Source organism: Pecten maximus, unplaced genomic scaffold (assembly GCF_902652985.1).
Source record: "Pecten maximus unplaced genomic scaffold, xPecMax1.1, whole genome shotgun sequence".
NCBI lineage: Eukaryota > Metazoa > Mollusca > Bivalvia > Pectinida > Pectinidae > Pecten > Pecten maximus.
The window spans coordinates 1-15,573 of record NW_022982723.1 but is presented as its reverse complement, the minus strand read 5'-3'; the positions used below and the strand labels follow the sequence as shown (position 1 = coordinate 15,573).

At 36.6% G+C, this 15,573-nt stretch overlaps 3 protein-coding genes across 3 annotated transcripts; all 3 read right to left on the bottom strand.

Moving 5' to 3' along the window:
- Positions 1 to 304: 304 nt before the first annotated feature.
- Positions 305 to 4,052, bottom strand: LOC117320838 (the record flags this gene model as incomplete). Its single annotated transcript, XM_033875323.1, has 6 exons — positions 3,755 to 4,052; positions 3,017 to 3,355; positions 2,399 to 2,728; positions 1,662 to 2,000; positions 1,044 to 1,373; positions 305 to 643 (listed from the first exon to the last, which is right to left on the bottom strand). Coding segments are annotated over exons 1-6 (1,975 nt in total), but the record flags the coding sequence as incomplete, so codon positions are not given.
- Positions 4,053 to 4,069: 17 nt separating this feature from the next.
- Positions 4,070 to 8,821, bottom strand: LOC117320837. Its single transcript, XM_033875322.1, has 6 exons — positions 8,429 to 8,821; positions 7,811 to 8,140; positions 7,075 to 7,413; positions 5,111 to 5,440; positions 4,374 to 4,712; positions 4,070 to 4,086 (listed from the first exon to the last, which is right to left on the bottom strand). Exons 1-6 carry the CDS (start codon positions 8,802 to 8,804, stop codon positions 4,070 to 4,072), a joined length of 1,731 nt encoding a protein of 576 aa, XP_033731213.1. The 5' UTR covers positions 8,805 to 8,821.
- A 924-nt stretch (positions 8,822 to 9,745) lies between these two features.
- Positions 9,746 to 12,199, bottom strand: LOC117320839. The gene is made up of 4 exons (XM_033875324.1): positions 11,872 to 12,199; positions 11,136 to 11,474; positions 10,518 to 10,847; positions 9,746 to 10,119 (listed from the first exon to the last, which is right to left on the bottom strand). Exons 1-4 carry the CDS (start codon positions 12,197 to 12,199, stop codon positions 9,746 to 9,748), a joined length of 1,371 nt encoding a protein of 456 aa, XP_033731215.1.
- Between the last annotated feature and the right edge of the window lie 3,374 nt (positions 12,200 to 15,573).

The following is a 15,573-nucleotide window of genomic DNA, read 5'->3' as shown; positions in this document are numbered from 1 at the left end:
AATTCAAATTGCAATTTCTGAAATTATATCAATTTAAAGTTACGTGAGTTACGTGATATTATTAAGATATATGCCTTTACTTTTGTGTAACATTCCCAAACAATTGATTATTTGTATCGATGAATATAGTAGCAATGCCATCGTGGCCAAATATATATAAAGAAAATAGGCGTTATTTCGCAAAATAGCAAAAATTGAAACATTGAACATGTGCATTAGTCCTGAATAACTCTTAAAACTCTTAGATTCGAGACAGACGAAAACTAAGTCTACTGATATATATTGAAGTGATTAGAGTATTTACCGGCAACGTTCACCACAATCATTCGTGAATCCGAAATCGTCTGTGAGCCTGGAGATGTGTTAACTGCCTCACACCTCATCTCTGTACCATTATCTGTTCTGTCAGCAATCAGATTGTAACTCTTTGTTGTTTGGAGGTAGCAGGATTCGGTGAGATTACCAATAGTAACTAGGGCATCGACTGAGGACTTTGTAAAGGATGTGGCGTTTGCCGTTCTTGTGTAGAGGTCGAGTGTAGTAGATGGCGGAGCCAGGTCTCCGGAACAGTTCACTGTATATGTGTCACCCTCGTTCACTGTTGTGATTCCTTCTATTTCAGGATTTTGTGCTGCTTCTTCAACTAGAAGAGAATGATTGGCGATGAGAAATTTCCTCATGATTTAAATCAACATGTTACTAGTTCGACCATATTCAAAATCTTAAATTCTCTTTTTACCCTCCTGTACATTATCAACACGTATTCATTTTGCGCTCAGATATTCAAATGTCGTGATATGACATATTTTTCTTTTTTCTTTTTACAAATTGACATGGAGTTTAAATAATTCATCCCGTTATCGATGTGATATTGCATATCTCAATACAATATGTTTTGTATTTCGTATTACAGTTGAACATTTGCAATTGTTATAGATGTTCGATTCATAAGTCAAAGTTATTGGAAATATAATTAAAAAACAAAAATGTAAGGCCTATACATTTTGATAATGCACAAATTACCAAACGATGACAGAACATACCTGGGGTGGAAATATATTCCGTTGTCTCTACAAAGACATCCTCATTTCTATAGAGTGAACACGTGTAGTTACTCCTGGCAAAACAGTGTTTCGTTGTGTTTGGGAAGACTAGGCTTATTGAAACGTTACTATCATCAGCTTGAAATTTTAGTTGGTACGCGTTGTTGTCGCTTTGGGTCGTTCCATTCACATGTCCGACAGCTAAAATTCCAGTGTTGGCATCTGAGGACACCAATTTGACTGTATTCCAGGCTTTTGGTGCGTAGTGGACATTGCATTCAATAATGAGGTCACCATTAGGAGATGAGAGTGAGCTAACGAGTTGCATTTCTGAAATTATATCAATTTAAAGTCACGTGAGTTACGTGATATTATTAAAGATATATGCCTTTACTTTTGTGTAACATTCCCAAACAATTGACTATTTGTATCGATGAATATAGTAGCAATGCCATCGTGGCCAAATATATATAAAGAAAATAGGCGTTATTTCGCAAAATAGCACACATTAAAACATATAACATGTGCATTAGTCCTGAATAACTCTTAAAACTCTTAGGTTAGAGACAGACGAAAACTAAGTCTACTGATATATATTGAAGTGATTAGAGTATTTACCGGCAACGTTCACCACAATCATTCGTGAATCCGAAATCGTCTGTGAGCCTGGAGATGTGTTAACTGCCTCACACCTCATCTCTGTACCATTATCTGTTCTGTCAGCAATCAGATTGTAACTCTTTGTTGTTTGGAGGTAGCAGGATTCGGTGAGATTACCAATAGTAACTAGGGCATCGACTGAGGACTTTGTAAAGGATGTGGCGTTTGCCGTTCTTGTGTAGAGGTCGAGTGTAGTAGATGGCGGAGCCAGGTCTCCGGAACAGTTCACTGTATATGTGTCACCCTCGTTCACTGTTGTGATTCCTTCTATTTCAGGATTTTGTGCTGCTTCTTCAACTAGAAGAGAATGATTGGCGATGAGAAATTTCCTCATGATTTAAATCAACATGTTACTAGTTCGACCATATTCAAAATCTTAAATTTACTTTTTACCCTCCTGTACATTATCAACACGTATTCATTTTGCGCTCAGATATTCAAATGTCGTGATATGACATATTTTTCTTTTTTTTTTACAAATTGACATGGAGTTTAAATAATTCATCCCGTTATCGATGTGATATTGCATATCTCAATACAATATGTTTTGTATTTCGTATTACAGTTGAACATTTGCAATTGTTATAGATGTTCGATTCATAAGTCAAAGTTATTGGAAATATAATTAAAAAACAAAAATGTAAGGCCTATACATTTTGATAATGCACAAATTACCAAACGATGACAGAACATACCTGGGGTGGAAATATATTCCGTTGTCTCTACAAAGACATCCTCATTTCTATAGAGTGAACACGTGTAGTTACTCCTGGCAAAACAGTGTTTCGTTGTGTTTGGGAAGACTAGGCTTATTGAAACGTTACTATCATCAGCTTGAAAGTTTAGTTGGTACGCGTTGTTGTCGCTTTGTGTCGTTCCATTCACATGTCCGACAGCTAAAATTCCAGTGTTGGCATCTGAGGACACCAATTTGACTGTATTCCAGGCTTTTGGTGCGTAGTGGACATTGCATTCAATAATGAGGTCACCATTAGGAGATGAGAGTGAGCTAACGAGTTGCATTTCTGAAATTATATCAATTTAAAGTCACGTGAGTTACGTGATATTATTAAAGATATATGCCTTTACTTTTGTGTAACATTCCCAAACAATTTATTATTTGTATCGATGAATATAGTAGCAATGCCATCGTGGCCAAATATATATAAAGAAAATAGGCGTTATTTGGCAAAATAGCAAAAATTGAAACATTGAACATGTGCATTGGTCCTGAATAACTCTTAAAACTCTTAGATTCGAGACAGACGAAAACTAAGTCTACTGATATATATTGAAGTGATTAGAGTATTTACCGGCAATGTTCACCACAATCATTCGTGAATCCGAAATCGTCTGTGAGCCTGGAGATGTGTTAACTGCCTCACACCTCATCTCTGTACCATTATCTGTTCTGTCAGCAATCAGATTGTAACTCTTTGTTGTTTGGAGGTAGCAGGATTCGGTGAGATTACCAATAGTAACTAGGGCATCGACTGAGGACTTTGTAAAGGATGTGGCGTTTGCCGTTCTTGTGTAGAGGTCGAGTGTAGTAGATGGCGGAGCCAGGTCTCCGGAACAGTTAACTGTATATGTGTCACCCTCGTTCACTGTTGTGATTCCTTCTATTTCAGGATTCTGTGCTGCTTCTTCAACTAGAAGAGAATGAATGGCGATGAGAAATTTCCTCATGATTTAAATCAACATGTTACTAGTTCGACCATATTCAAAATCTTAAATTCTCTTTTTACCCTCCTGTACATTATCAACACGTATTCATTTTGCGCTCAGATATTCAAATGTCGTGATATGACATATTTTTCTTTTTTTTTTTACAAATTGACATGGAGTTTAAATTATTCATCCCGTTATCGATGTGATATTGCATATCTCAATACAATATGTTTTGTATTTCGTATTACAGTTGAACATTTGCAATTGTTATAGATGTTCGATTCATAAGTCAAAGTTATTGGAAATATAATTAAAAAACAAAAATGTAAGGCCTATACATTTTGATAATGCACAAATTACCAAACGATGACAGAACATACCTGGGGTGGAAATATATTCCGTTGTCTCTACAAAGACATCCTCATTTCTATGTAGTGAACACGTGTAGTTACTCCTGGCAAAACAGTGTTTCGTTGTGTTTGGGAAGACTAGGCTTATTGAAACGTTACTATCATCAGCTTGAAAGTTTAGTTGGTACGCGTTGTTGTCGCTTTGGGTCGTTCCATTCACATGTCCGACAGCTAAAATTCCAGTGTTGGCATCTGAGGACACCAATTTGACTGTATTCCAGGCTTTTGGTGCGTAGTGGACATTGCATTCAATAATGAGGTCAGCCATTAGGAGATGAGAGTGAGCTAAACGAGTTGCATTTCTGAAATTATATCAATTTAAAGTCACGTGAGTTACGTGATATGATTAAGATATATGCCTTTACTTTTGTGTAACATTCCCAAACAATTGATTATTTGTATCGATGAATATAGTAGCAATGCCATCGTGGCCAAATATATATAAAGAAAATAGGCGTTATTTCGCAAAATAGCAAAAATTGAAACATTGAACATGTGCATTAGTCCTGAATAACTCTTAAAACTCTTAGATTCGAGACAGACGAAAACTAAGTCTACTGATATATATTGAAGTGATTAGAGTATTTACCGGCAACGTTCACCACAATCATTCGTGAATCCGAAATCGTCTGTGAGCCTGGAGATGTGTTAACTGCCTCACACCTCATCTCTGTACCATTATCTGTTCTGTCAGCAATCAGATTGTAACTCTTTGTTGTTTGGAGGTAGCAGGATTCGGTGAGATTACCAATAGTAACTAGGGCATCGACTGAGGACTTTGTAAAGGATGTGGCGTTTGCCGTTCTTGTGTAGAGGTCGAGTGTAGTAGATGGCGGAGCCAGGTCTCCGGAACAGTTAACTGTATATGTGTCACCCTCGTTCACTGTTGTGATTCCTTCTATTTCAGGATTCTGTGCTGCTTCTTCAACTAGAAGAGAATGAATGGCGATGAGAAATTTCCTCATGATTTAAATCAACATGTTACTAGTTCGACCATATTCAAAATCTTAAATTCTCTTTTTACCCTCCTGTACATTATCAACACGTATTCATTTTGCGCTCAGATATTCAAATGTCGTGATATGACATATTTTTTTTTTTTTTTTACAAATTGACATGGAGTTTAAATAATTCATCCCGTTATCGATGTGATATTGCATATCTCAATACAATATGTTTTGTATTTCGTATTACAGTTGAACATTTGCAATTGTTATAGATGTTCGATTCATAAGTCAAAGTTATTGGAAATATAATTAAAAAACAAAAATGTAAGGCCTATACATTTTGATAATGCACAAATTACCAAACGATGACAGAACATACCTGGGGTGGAAATATATTCCGTTGTCTCTACAAAGACATTCTCATTTCTATAGAGTGAACACGTGTAGTTACTCCTGACAAAACAGTGTTTCGTTGTGTTTGGGAAGACTAGGCTTATTGAAACGTTACTATCATCAGCTTGAAAGTTTAGTTGGTACGCGTTGTTGTCGCTTTGGGTCGTTCCATTCACATGTCCGACAGCTAAAATTCCAGTGTTGGCATCTGAGGACACCAATTTGACTGTATTCCAGGCTTTTGGTGCGTAGTGGACATTGCATTCAATAATGAGGTCACCATTAGGAGATGAGAGTGAGCTAACGAGTTGCATTTCTGAAATTATATCAATTTAAAGTCACGTGAGTTACGTGATATTATTAAGATATGCCTTTACTTTTGTGTAACATTCCCAAACAATTTATTATTTGTATCGATGAATATAGTAGCAATGCCATCGTGGCCAAATATATATAAAGAAAATAGGCGTTATTTGGCAAAATAGCAAAAATTGAAACATTGAACATGTGCATTAGTCCTGAATAACTCTTAAAACTCTTAGATTCGAGACAGACGAAAACTAAGTCTACTGATATATATTGAAGTGATTAGAGTATTTACCGGCAATGTTCACCACAATCATTCGTGAATCCGAAATCGTCTGTGAGCCTGGAGATGTGTTAACTGCCTCACACCTCATCTCTGTACCATTATCTGTTCTGTCAGCAATCATATTGTAACTCTTTGTTGTTTGGAGGTAGCAGGATTCGGTGAGATTACCAATAGTAACTAGGGCATCGACTGAGGACTTTGTAAAGGATGTGGCGTTTGCCGTTCTTGTGTAGAGGTCGAGTGTAGTAGATGGCGGAGCCAGGTCTCCGGAACAGTTAACTGTATATGTGTCACCCTCGTTCACTGTTGTGATTCCTTCTATTTCAGGATTCTGTGCTGCTTCTTCAACTAGAAGAGAATGAATTGGCGATGAGAAATTTCCTCATGATTTAAATCAACATGTTACTAGTTCGACCATATTCAAAATCTTAAATTCTCTTTTTACCCTCCTGTACATTATCAACACGTATTCATTTTGCGCTCAGATATTCAAATGTCGTTATATGACATATTTTTTTTTTTTTTTTACAAATTGACATGGAGTTTAAATTATTCATCCCGTTATCGATGTGATATTGCATATCTCAATACAATATGTTTTGTATTTCGTATTACAGTTGAACATTTGCAATTGTTATAGATGTTCGATTCATAAGTCAAAGTTATTGGAAATATAATTAAAAAACAAAAATGTAAGGCCTATACATTTTGATAATGCACAAATTACCAAACGATGACAGAACATACCTGGGGTGGAAATATATTCCGTTGTCTCTACAAAGACATCCTCATTTCTATAGAGTGAACACGTGTAGTTACTCCTGGCAAAACAGTGTTTCGTTGTGTTTGGGAAGACTAGGCTTATTGAAACGTTACTATCATCAGCTTGAAAGTTTAGTTGGTACGCGTTGTTGTCGCTTTGGGTCGTTCCATTCACATGTCCGACAGCTAAAATTCCAGTGTTGGCATCTGAGGACACCAATTTGACTGTATTCCAGGCTTTTGGTGCGTAGTGGACATTGCATTCAATAATGAGGTCGCCATTAGGAGATGAGAGTGACCAAACGAGTTGCATTTCTGAAATTATATCAATTTAAAGTTACGTGAGTTACGTGATATTAGTAAAGCCTTTACTTTTGTGTAACATTCCCAAACAATTGATTATTTGTATCGATGAATATAGTAGCAATGCCATCGTGGCCAAATATATATAAAGAAAATAGGCGTTATTTCGCAAAATAGCAAAAATTGAAACATTGAACATGTGCATTAGTCCTGAATAACTCTTAAAACTCTTAGATTCGAGACAGACGAAAACTAAGTCTACTGATATATATTGAAGTGATTAGAGTATTTACCGGCAACGTTCACCACAATCATTCGTGAATCCGAAATCGTCTGTGAGCCTGGAGATGTGTTAACTGCCTCACACCTCATCTCTGTACCATTATCTGTTCTGTCAGCAATCAGATTGTAACTCTTTGTTGTTTGGAGGTAGCAGGATTCGGTGAGATTACCAATAGTAACTAGGGCATCGACTGAGGACTTTGTAAAGGATGTGGCGTTTGCCGTTCTTGTGTAGAGGTCGAGTGTAGTAGATGGCGGAGCCAGGTCTCCGGAACAGTTCACTGTATATGTGTCACCCTCGTTCACTGTTGTGATTCCTTCTATTTCAGGATTCTGTGCTGCTTCTTCAACTAGAAGAGAATGAATGGCGATGAGAAATTTCCTCATGATTTAAATCAACATGTTACTAGTTCGACCATATTCAAAATCTTAAATTCTCTTTTTACCCTCCTGTACATTATCAACACGTATTCATTTTGCGCTCAGATATTCAAATGTCGTGATATGACATATTTTTTTTTTTTTTTACAAATTGACATGGAGTTTAAATAATTCATCCCGTTATCGATGTGATATTGCATATCTCAATACAATATGTTTTGTATTTCGTATTACAGTTGAACATTTGCAATTGTTATAGATGTTCGATTCATAAGTCAAAGTTATTGGAAATATAATTAAAAAACAAAAATGTAAGGCCTATACATTTTGATAATGCACAAATTACCAAACGATGACAGAACATACCTGGGGTGGAAATATATTCCGTTGTCTCTACAAAGACATCCTCATTTCTATAGAGTGAACACGTGTAGTTACTCCTGGCAAAACAGTGTTTCGTTGTGTTTGGGAAGACTAGGCTTATTGAAACGTTACTATCATCAGCTTGAAAGTTTAGTTGGTACGCGTTGTTGTCGCTTTGTGTTGTTCCATTCACATGTCCGACAGCTAAAATTCCAGTGTTGGCATCTGAGGACACCAATTTGACTGTATTCCAGGCTTTTGGTGCGTAGTGGACATTGCATTCAATAATGAGGTCGCCATTAGGAGATGAGAGTGACCAAACGAGTTGCATTTCTGAAATTATATCAATTTAAAGTTACGTGAGTTACGTGATATTATTAAAGATATATGCCTTTACTTTTGTGTAACATTCCCAAACAATTGATTATTTGTATCGATGAATATAGTAGCAATGCCATCGTGGCCAAATATATATAAAGAAAATAGGCGTTATTTGGCAAAATAGCAAAAATTGAAACATTGAACATGTGCATTAGTCCTGAATAACTCTTAAAACTCTTAGATTCGAGACAGACGAAAACTAAGTCTACTGATATATATTGAAGTGATTAGAGTATTTACCGGCAACGTTCACCACAATCATTCGTGAATCCGAAATCGTCTGTGAGCCTGGAGATGTGTTAACTGCCTCACACCTCATCTCTGTACCATTATCTGTTCTGCCAGCAATCATATTGTAACTCTTTGTTGTTTGGAGGTAGCAGGATTCGGTGAGATTACCAATAGTAACTAGGGCATCGACTGAGGACTTTGTAAAGGATGTGGCGTTTGCCGTTCTTGTGTAGAGGTCGAGTGTAGTAGATGGCGGAGCCAGGTCTCCGGAACAGTTAACTGTATATGTGTCACCCTCGTTCATTGTTGTGATTCCTTCTATTTCAGGATTCTGTGCTGCTTCTTCAACTAGAAGAGAATGAATGGCGATGAGAAATTTCCTCATGATTTAAATCAACATGTTACTAGTTCGACCATATTCAAAATCTTAAATTCTCTTTTTACCCTCCTGTACATTATCAACACGTATTCATTTTGCGCTCAGATATTCAAATGTCGTGATATGACATATTTTTTTTTTTTTTTTACAAATTGACATGGAGTTTAAATTATTCATCCCGTTATCGATGTGATATTGCATATCTCAATACAATATGTTTTGTATTTCGTATTACAGTTGAACATTTGCAATTGTTATAGATGTTCGATTCATAAGTCAAAGTTATTGGAAATATAATTAAAAAAACAAAAATGTAAGGCCTATACATTTTGATAATGTACAAATTACCAAACGATGACAGAACATACCTGGGGTGGAAATATATTCCGTTGTCTCTACAAAGACATTCTCATTTCTATAGAGTGAACACGTGTAGTTACTCCTGACAAAACAGTGTTTCGTTGTGTTTGGGAAGACTAGGCTTATTGAAACGTTACTATCATCAGCTTGAAAGTTTAGTTGGTACGCGTTGTTGTCGCTTTGGGTCGTTCCATTCACATGTCCGACAGCTAAAATTCCAGTGTTGGCATCTGAGGACACCAATTTGACTGTATTCCAGGCTTTTGGTGCGTAGTGGACATTGCATTCAATAATGAGGTCGCCATTAGGAGATGAGAGTGAGCTAAACGAGTTGCATTTCTGAAATTATATCAATTTAAAGTCACGTGAGTTACGTGATATTAAGATATAGCCTTTACTTTTGTGTAACATTCCCAAACAATTGATTATTTGTATCGATGAATATAGTAGCAATGCCATCGTGGCCAAATATATATAAAGAAAATAGGCGTTATTTCGCAAAATAGCAAAAATTGAAACATTGAACATGTGCATTGGTCCTGAATAACTCTTAAAACTCTTAGATTCGAGACAGACGAAAACTAAGTCTACTGATATATATTGAAGTGATTAGAGTATTTACCGGCAATGTTCACCACAATCATTCGTGAATCCGAAATCGTCTGTGAGCCTGGAGATGTGTTAACTGCCTCACACCTCATCTCTGTACCATTATCTGTTCTGCCAGCAATCAGATTGTAACTCTTTGTTGTTTGGAGGTAGCAGGATTCGGTGAGATTACCAATAGTAACTAGGGCATCGACTGAGGACTTTGTAAAGGATGTGGCGTTTGCCGTTCTTGTGTAGAGGTCGAGTGTAGTAGATGGCGGAGCCAGGTCTCCGGAACAGTTAACTGTATATGTGTCACCCTCGTTCACTGTTGTGATTCCTTCTATTTCAGGATTCTGTGCTGCTTCTTCAACTAGAAGAGAATGAATGGCGATGAGAAATTTCCTCATGATTTAAATCAACATGTTACTAGTTCGACCATATTCAAAATCTTAAATTCTCTTTTTACCCTCCTGTACATTATCAACACGTATTCATTTTGCGCTCAGATATTCAAATGTCGTTATATGACATATTTTTTTTTTTTTTTTACAAATTGACATGGAGTTTAAATTATTCATCCCGTTATCGATGTGATATTGCATATCTCAATACAATATGTTTTGTATTTCGTATTACAGTTGAACATTTGCAATTGTTATAGATGTTCGATTCATAAGTCAAAGTTATTGGAAATATAAGTAAAAACGAAAAATGTAAGGCCTATACATTTCGATAATGTACAAATTACCAAACGATGACAGAACATACCTGTGGTGGAAATATATTCCGTTGTCTCTACAAAGACATTCTCATTTCTATAGAGTGAACACGTGTAGTTACTCCTGACAAAACAGTGTTTCGTTGTGTTTGGGAAGACTAGGCTTATTGAAACGTTACTATCATCAGCTTGAAAGTTTAGTTGGTACGCGTTGTTGTCGCTTTGGGTCGTTCCATTCACATGTCCGACAGCTAAAATTCCAGTGTTGGCATCTGAGGACACCAATTTGACTGTATTCCAGGCTTTTGGTGCGTAGTGGACATTGCATTCAATAATGAGGTCACCATTAGGAGATGAGAGTGAGCTAACGAGTTGCATTTCTGAAATTATATCAATTTAAAGTCACGTGAGTTACGTGATATTATTAAAGATATATGCCTTTACTTTTGTGTAACATTCCCAAACAATTGATTATTTGTATCGATGAATATAGTAGCAATGCCATCGTGGCCAAATATATATAAAGAAAATAGGCGTTATTTCGCAAAATAGCAAAAATTGAAACATTGAACATGTGCATTAGTCCTGAATAACTCTTAAAACTCTTAGATTCGAGACAGACGAAAACTAAGTCTACTGATATATATTGAAGTGATTAGAGTATTTACCGGCAACGTTCACCACAATCATTCGTGAATCCGAAATCGTCTGTGAGCCTGGAGATGTGTTAACTGCCTCACACCTCATCTCTGTACCATTATCTGTTCTGCCAGCAATCATATTGTAACTCTTTGTTGTTTGGAGGTAGCAGGATTCGGTGAGATTACCAATAGTAACTAGGGCATCGACTGAGGACTTTGTAAAGGATGTGGCGTTTGCCGTTCTTGTGTAGAGGTCGAGTGTAGTAGATGGCGGAGCCAGGTCTCCGGAACAGTTAACTGTATATGTGTCACCCTCGTTCATTGTTGTGATTCCTTCTATTTCAGGATTCTGTGCTGCTTCTTCAACTAGAAGAGAATGAATGGCGATGAGAAATTTCCTCATGATTTAAATCAACATGTTACTAGTTCGACCATATTCAAAATCTTAAATTCTCTTTTTACCCTCCTGTACATTATCAACACGTATTCATTTTGCGCTCAGATATTCAAATGTCGTGATATGACATATTTTTTTTTTTTTTTTACAAATTGACATGGAGTTTAAATATTCATCCCGTTATCGATGTGATATTGCATATCTCAATACAATATGTTTTGTATTTCGTATTACAGTTGAACATTTGCAATTGTTATAGATGTTCGATTCATAAGTCAAAGTTATTGGAAATATAAGTAAAAACGAAAAATGTAAGGCCTATACATTTTGATAATGTACAAATTACCAAACGATGACAGAACATACCTGGGGTGGAAATATATTCCGTTGTCTCTACAAAGACATCCTCATTTCTATAGAGTGAACACGTGTAGTTACTCCTGGCAAAACAGTGTTTCGTTGTGTTTGGGAAGAGTAGGCTTATTGAAACGTTACTATCATCAGCTTGAAAGTTTAGTTGGTACGCGTTGTTGTCGCTTTGGGTCGTTCCATTCACATGTCCGACAGCTAAAATTCCAGTGTTGGCATCTGAGGACACCAATTTGACTGTATTCCAGGCTTTTGGTGCGTAGTGGACATTGCATTCAATAATGAGGTCACCATTAGGAGATGAGAGTGAGCTAACGAGTTGCATTTCTGAAATTATATCAATTTAAAGTCACGTGAGTTACGTGATATTATTAAAGATATATGCCTTTACTTTTGTGTAACATTCCCAAACAATTTATTATTTGTATCGATGAATATAGTAGCAATGCCATCGTGGCCAAATATATATAAAGAAAATAGGCGTTATTTGGCAAAATAGCAAAAATTGAAACATTGAACATGTGCATTGGTCCTGAATAACTCTTAAAACTCTTATCTCTAATGGTGACCTTCATTATTGAATGCAATGTACACTAGCACAAAAGGCTGATACAGGTCAAATGGTGTCCTCAGATGCCAAACACTGAATTTAGCTGTCGCGACATGTGAATGGGGAACTGCCCCAAAGCGACCACAACGCGTACCAACTAAACTTTCAAGCTGATGATAGTAACGTTTCAATAAGCCTAGTCTTCCCAACACAACGAAACACTGTTTGTCAGGAGTAACTACACGTGTTCACTCTATAGAAATGAGAATGTCTTTGTAGAGACAACGGAATATATTTCCACCCCAGGTATGTTCTGTCATCGTTTGGTAATTTGTGCATTATCAAAATGTAAGGCCTATACATTTTGATTTTACTTATATTCCAATACTTTGACTTATGAATCGAACATCTATAACAATTGCAAATGTTCAACTGTAATACGAAATACAAAACATATTGTATTGAGATATGCAATATCACATCGCTAACGGGATGAATAATTTAAACTCCAGGTCATTTGTAAAAAAAAAAAAAAATATGTCATATAACGACATTTGAATATCTGAGCGCAAAATGAATACGTGTTTGATAATGTACGGAGGGTAAAAGAGAATTTAGATTTTGAATATGGTCGAACTAGTAAAATGTTGGGATATTATAAATCATGAGGACATTTCTCGCCTTCATTCTCTTCTAGATGAAAACAGCACAGAATCCTGAAAAGAAGGAATCACAACAGTGAACGAGGGTTGACACATATTACAGTTAACTGTTCCGGAGACCTGGCTCCGCCATCTACTACACTCGACCTCTACACAGAACGGCAAAACGCAATCCTTTACAAAAGTCCTCAGCGGATGCCCTAGTACTATTGGTAATCTCACCGAATCCTGATACCTCCAAAAACAAGAGTTAACAATCTGATTGCTGACAGACAGATAATGGTACAGGAGATGAGGGTGTGAGGCATGTTAACAATCTCAAGGCTCACAGACGATTTTTCGGAATTACGAATGATTTGTGGTGAACGTTTGCCGGTAAATACTCTCAATCACTTTCAATATATTCAGTAGACTCGTTTTCGTCTGTCTCGAATATAAAGAGTTTTTTAAGGTATTCAGGACTAATGCCACACTGTTCAATGTTTTCAATTTTTGCTATTTTGCAAAACGCCTATTTTCTTTATATATATTTGGCAACGATTGGAATTGTACTATATCATCGATACAAATAATCAATTGTTTGGGAATGTTACCAAAAAGTAAAGGCATCTATCTTAATAAAAGAATATCACGTAACTCACGTGACTTTAAATGTGATTATAATGTCAGAAAGCCAAATCGTTAGCCTCACTCTCATCTCCTATGGTGACCCATTATTTGGAATGCAATGTCCACTACGCACCACAAGCCTGGAATACAGTCAAAAGTGGTTGTACTCAGATGCCAACAGGAATTTAGCTGTCGGACATGTGAGGACGACCCCCCCCCCAAAGGACAACAACGGTACAAAACTAAAACTTTCAAGCTGATGATATAACGTTTTTCATAAGCTAGTTTCCCAAACACAACCGAAAACACTGTTTGTAAGGAGTAAAAAAAAAAGTGTTCACTCTATAGACATGAGATGTCTTGTAGAGACACCCGGAATATATTTCCACCCAGGTATGTTTCTGTCCATCGTTTGGTAATTTGTGCAGTAATCAAAATTTATAGGCCCTTACATTTTTGTTTTTAATTATATTTTTCCAATAACTTTGACTTAGGAATCGAACATCTATAACAAATTGCAACTGTTCAATGTAATACGAAATACAAACATATTGTTTGAGATATGATATCACATCGATAACGGGATGCAATAAGTTAAACTCCATGTCAATTTGTAAAAAAAAAAAAAAAATATGTCAATAACGACATTTGAAATCTCTGAGCGCAAAATTGAAATACGTCGGTGATAATGTACAGGGGGGTAAAAGAGCATTAGATTTTGAATATGGTCGAACTAGTACATGTTGATTTAATAATGAGGAAAATTTCTCATCGCCCATTCATTCTTTCTAGTTGAAGAAGAAGCAGCCAGAATCCTGAAATAGGAGGAATCACAACAGTGAACGAGGGGGTGACAATATACAGTTAACTGTTCCGGGACTGGCTCCGCCATCTACTACACTCGACCTCTACACCAAGAACGGCAACGCCACATCCTTACAAGGTCCTCCTCAGTCGAGCACTAGTTTACATTGGTAATCTCACCGAATCATGCACTCCAAACAACAAAGAGTTCACATCTGGATTGCTGGACAAGAACAGGATAATGGCAGATGATGATGGTGTGAGGGCAGTTAAAAACATCTACCAGGGCTCACAGGACGATTCGATGCACGAATGATTTTGTGAGTGAACCGTTGAAGGTAAAACTTAATCCCCCCCACCAATATTAATCAGTCGACGTAGTTTTCGTCTGTCTCTAATCTAAGAGTTTTAAGAGTTATTCAGGACTAATGCCACATGTTATATGTTTTAATTGTGTGGTATTTGCGACATAACGCCTAATTTTCTGTATATATATTGGCCACGATGGCATTGCTACTTATTCATCGATACAAAAATAATAATGTTGGGAATGTTACACAAAAGTAAAGGCTTTTTACCCTAATATCACGTCACTCACGTAACTTAAATTGATTCTATTTCAGAAATGCAACTCGTTTGGTCAATCTCACTCCAAGGCGACCTTCATGATTGAATGAAATGTCCACTACGCACCAAAAGCCTGGAATACAGTCAAATTGGTGTCCTCGACCCAACACTGGAATTTAGCTGTCGGACATGTGAATGGAACAACACAAAGCGACAACAACGCGTACCAATATAAAATTTCAAGTGATGATAGTACCGTTCAATAAGCCTAGTCTTCCAAACACAACAACACTGTTTTGCCAGGAGGAACACACGTGTCACTCTATAGAAATGAGGATGTCTGGTAAACGCCAAGACAACGCATATATTTCCACACCAGGTAGGGTCTGTCATCGTTTGGTAATTTGTGCATTACAAAATGTATAGGCCTTACATTTTTGTTTTTTATTATATTTCCAAATAACTTGGACTTATGAATCGAACATCTATAACAATTGCAAAAAGTTC

What these genes read in the sequence shown, in the direction of transcription:
- LOC117320837 (XM_033875322.1), bottom strand. Translation starts at nt 8,804, where the DNA reads ATGAGGAAATTTCTCATCGCCATTCATTCTCTTCTAGTTGAAGAAGCA. An exon ending in GGAATATATTTCCACCCCAG is followed by an intron (nt 7,414 to 7,810) that starts GTATGTTCTGTC and finishes ATTCTCTTCTAG; the next exon opens with TTGAAGAAGCAGCACAGAAT. An exon ending in GGAATATATTTCCACCCCAG is followed by an intron (nt 4,713 to 5,110) that starts GTATGTTCTGTC and finishes ATTCTCTTCTAG; the next exon opens with TTGAAGAAGCAGCACAGAAT.
- LOC117320839 (XM_033875324.1), bottom strand. Translation starts at nt 12,199, where the DNA reads ATGCAACTCGTTAGCTCACTCTCATCTCCTAATGGTGACCTCATTATT. An exon ending in GGAATATATTTCCACCCCAG is followed by an intron (nt 11,475 to 11,871) that starts GTATGTTCTGTC and finishes ATTCTCTTCTAG; the next exon opens with TTGAAGAAGCAGCACAGAAT. An exon ending in GATTGTGGTGAACGTTGCCG is followed by an intron (nt 10,848 to 11,135) that starts GTAAATACTCTA and finishes ATATAATTTCAG; the next exon opens with AAATGCAACTCGTTAGCTCA.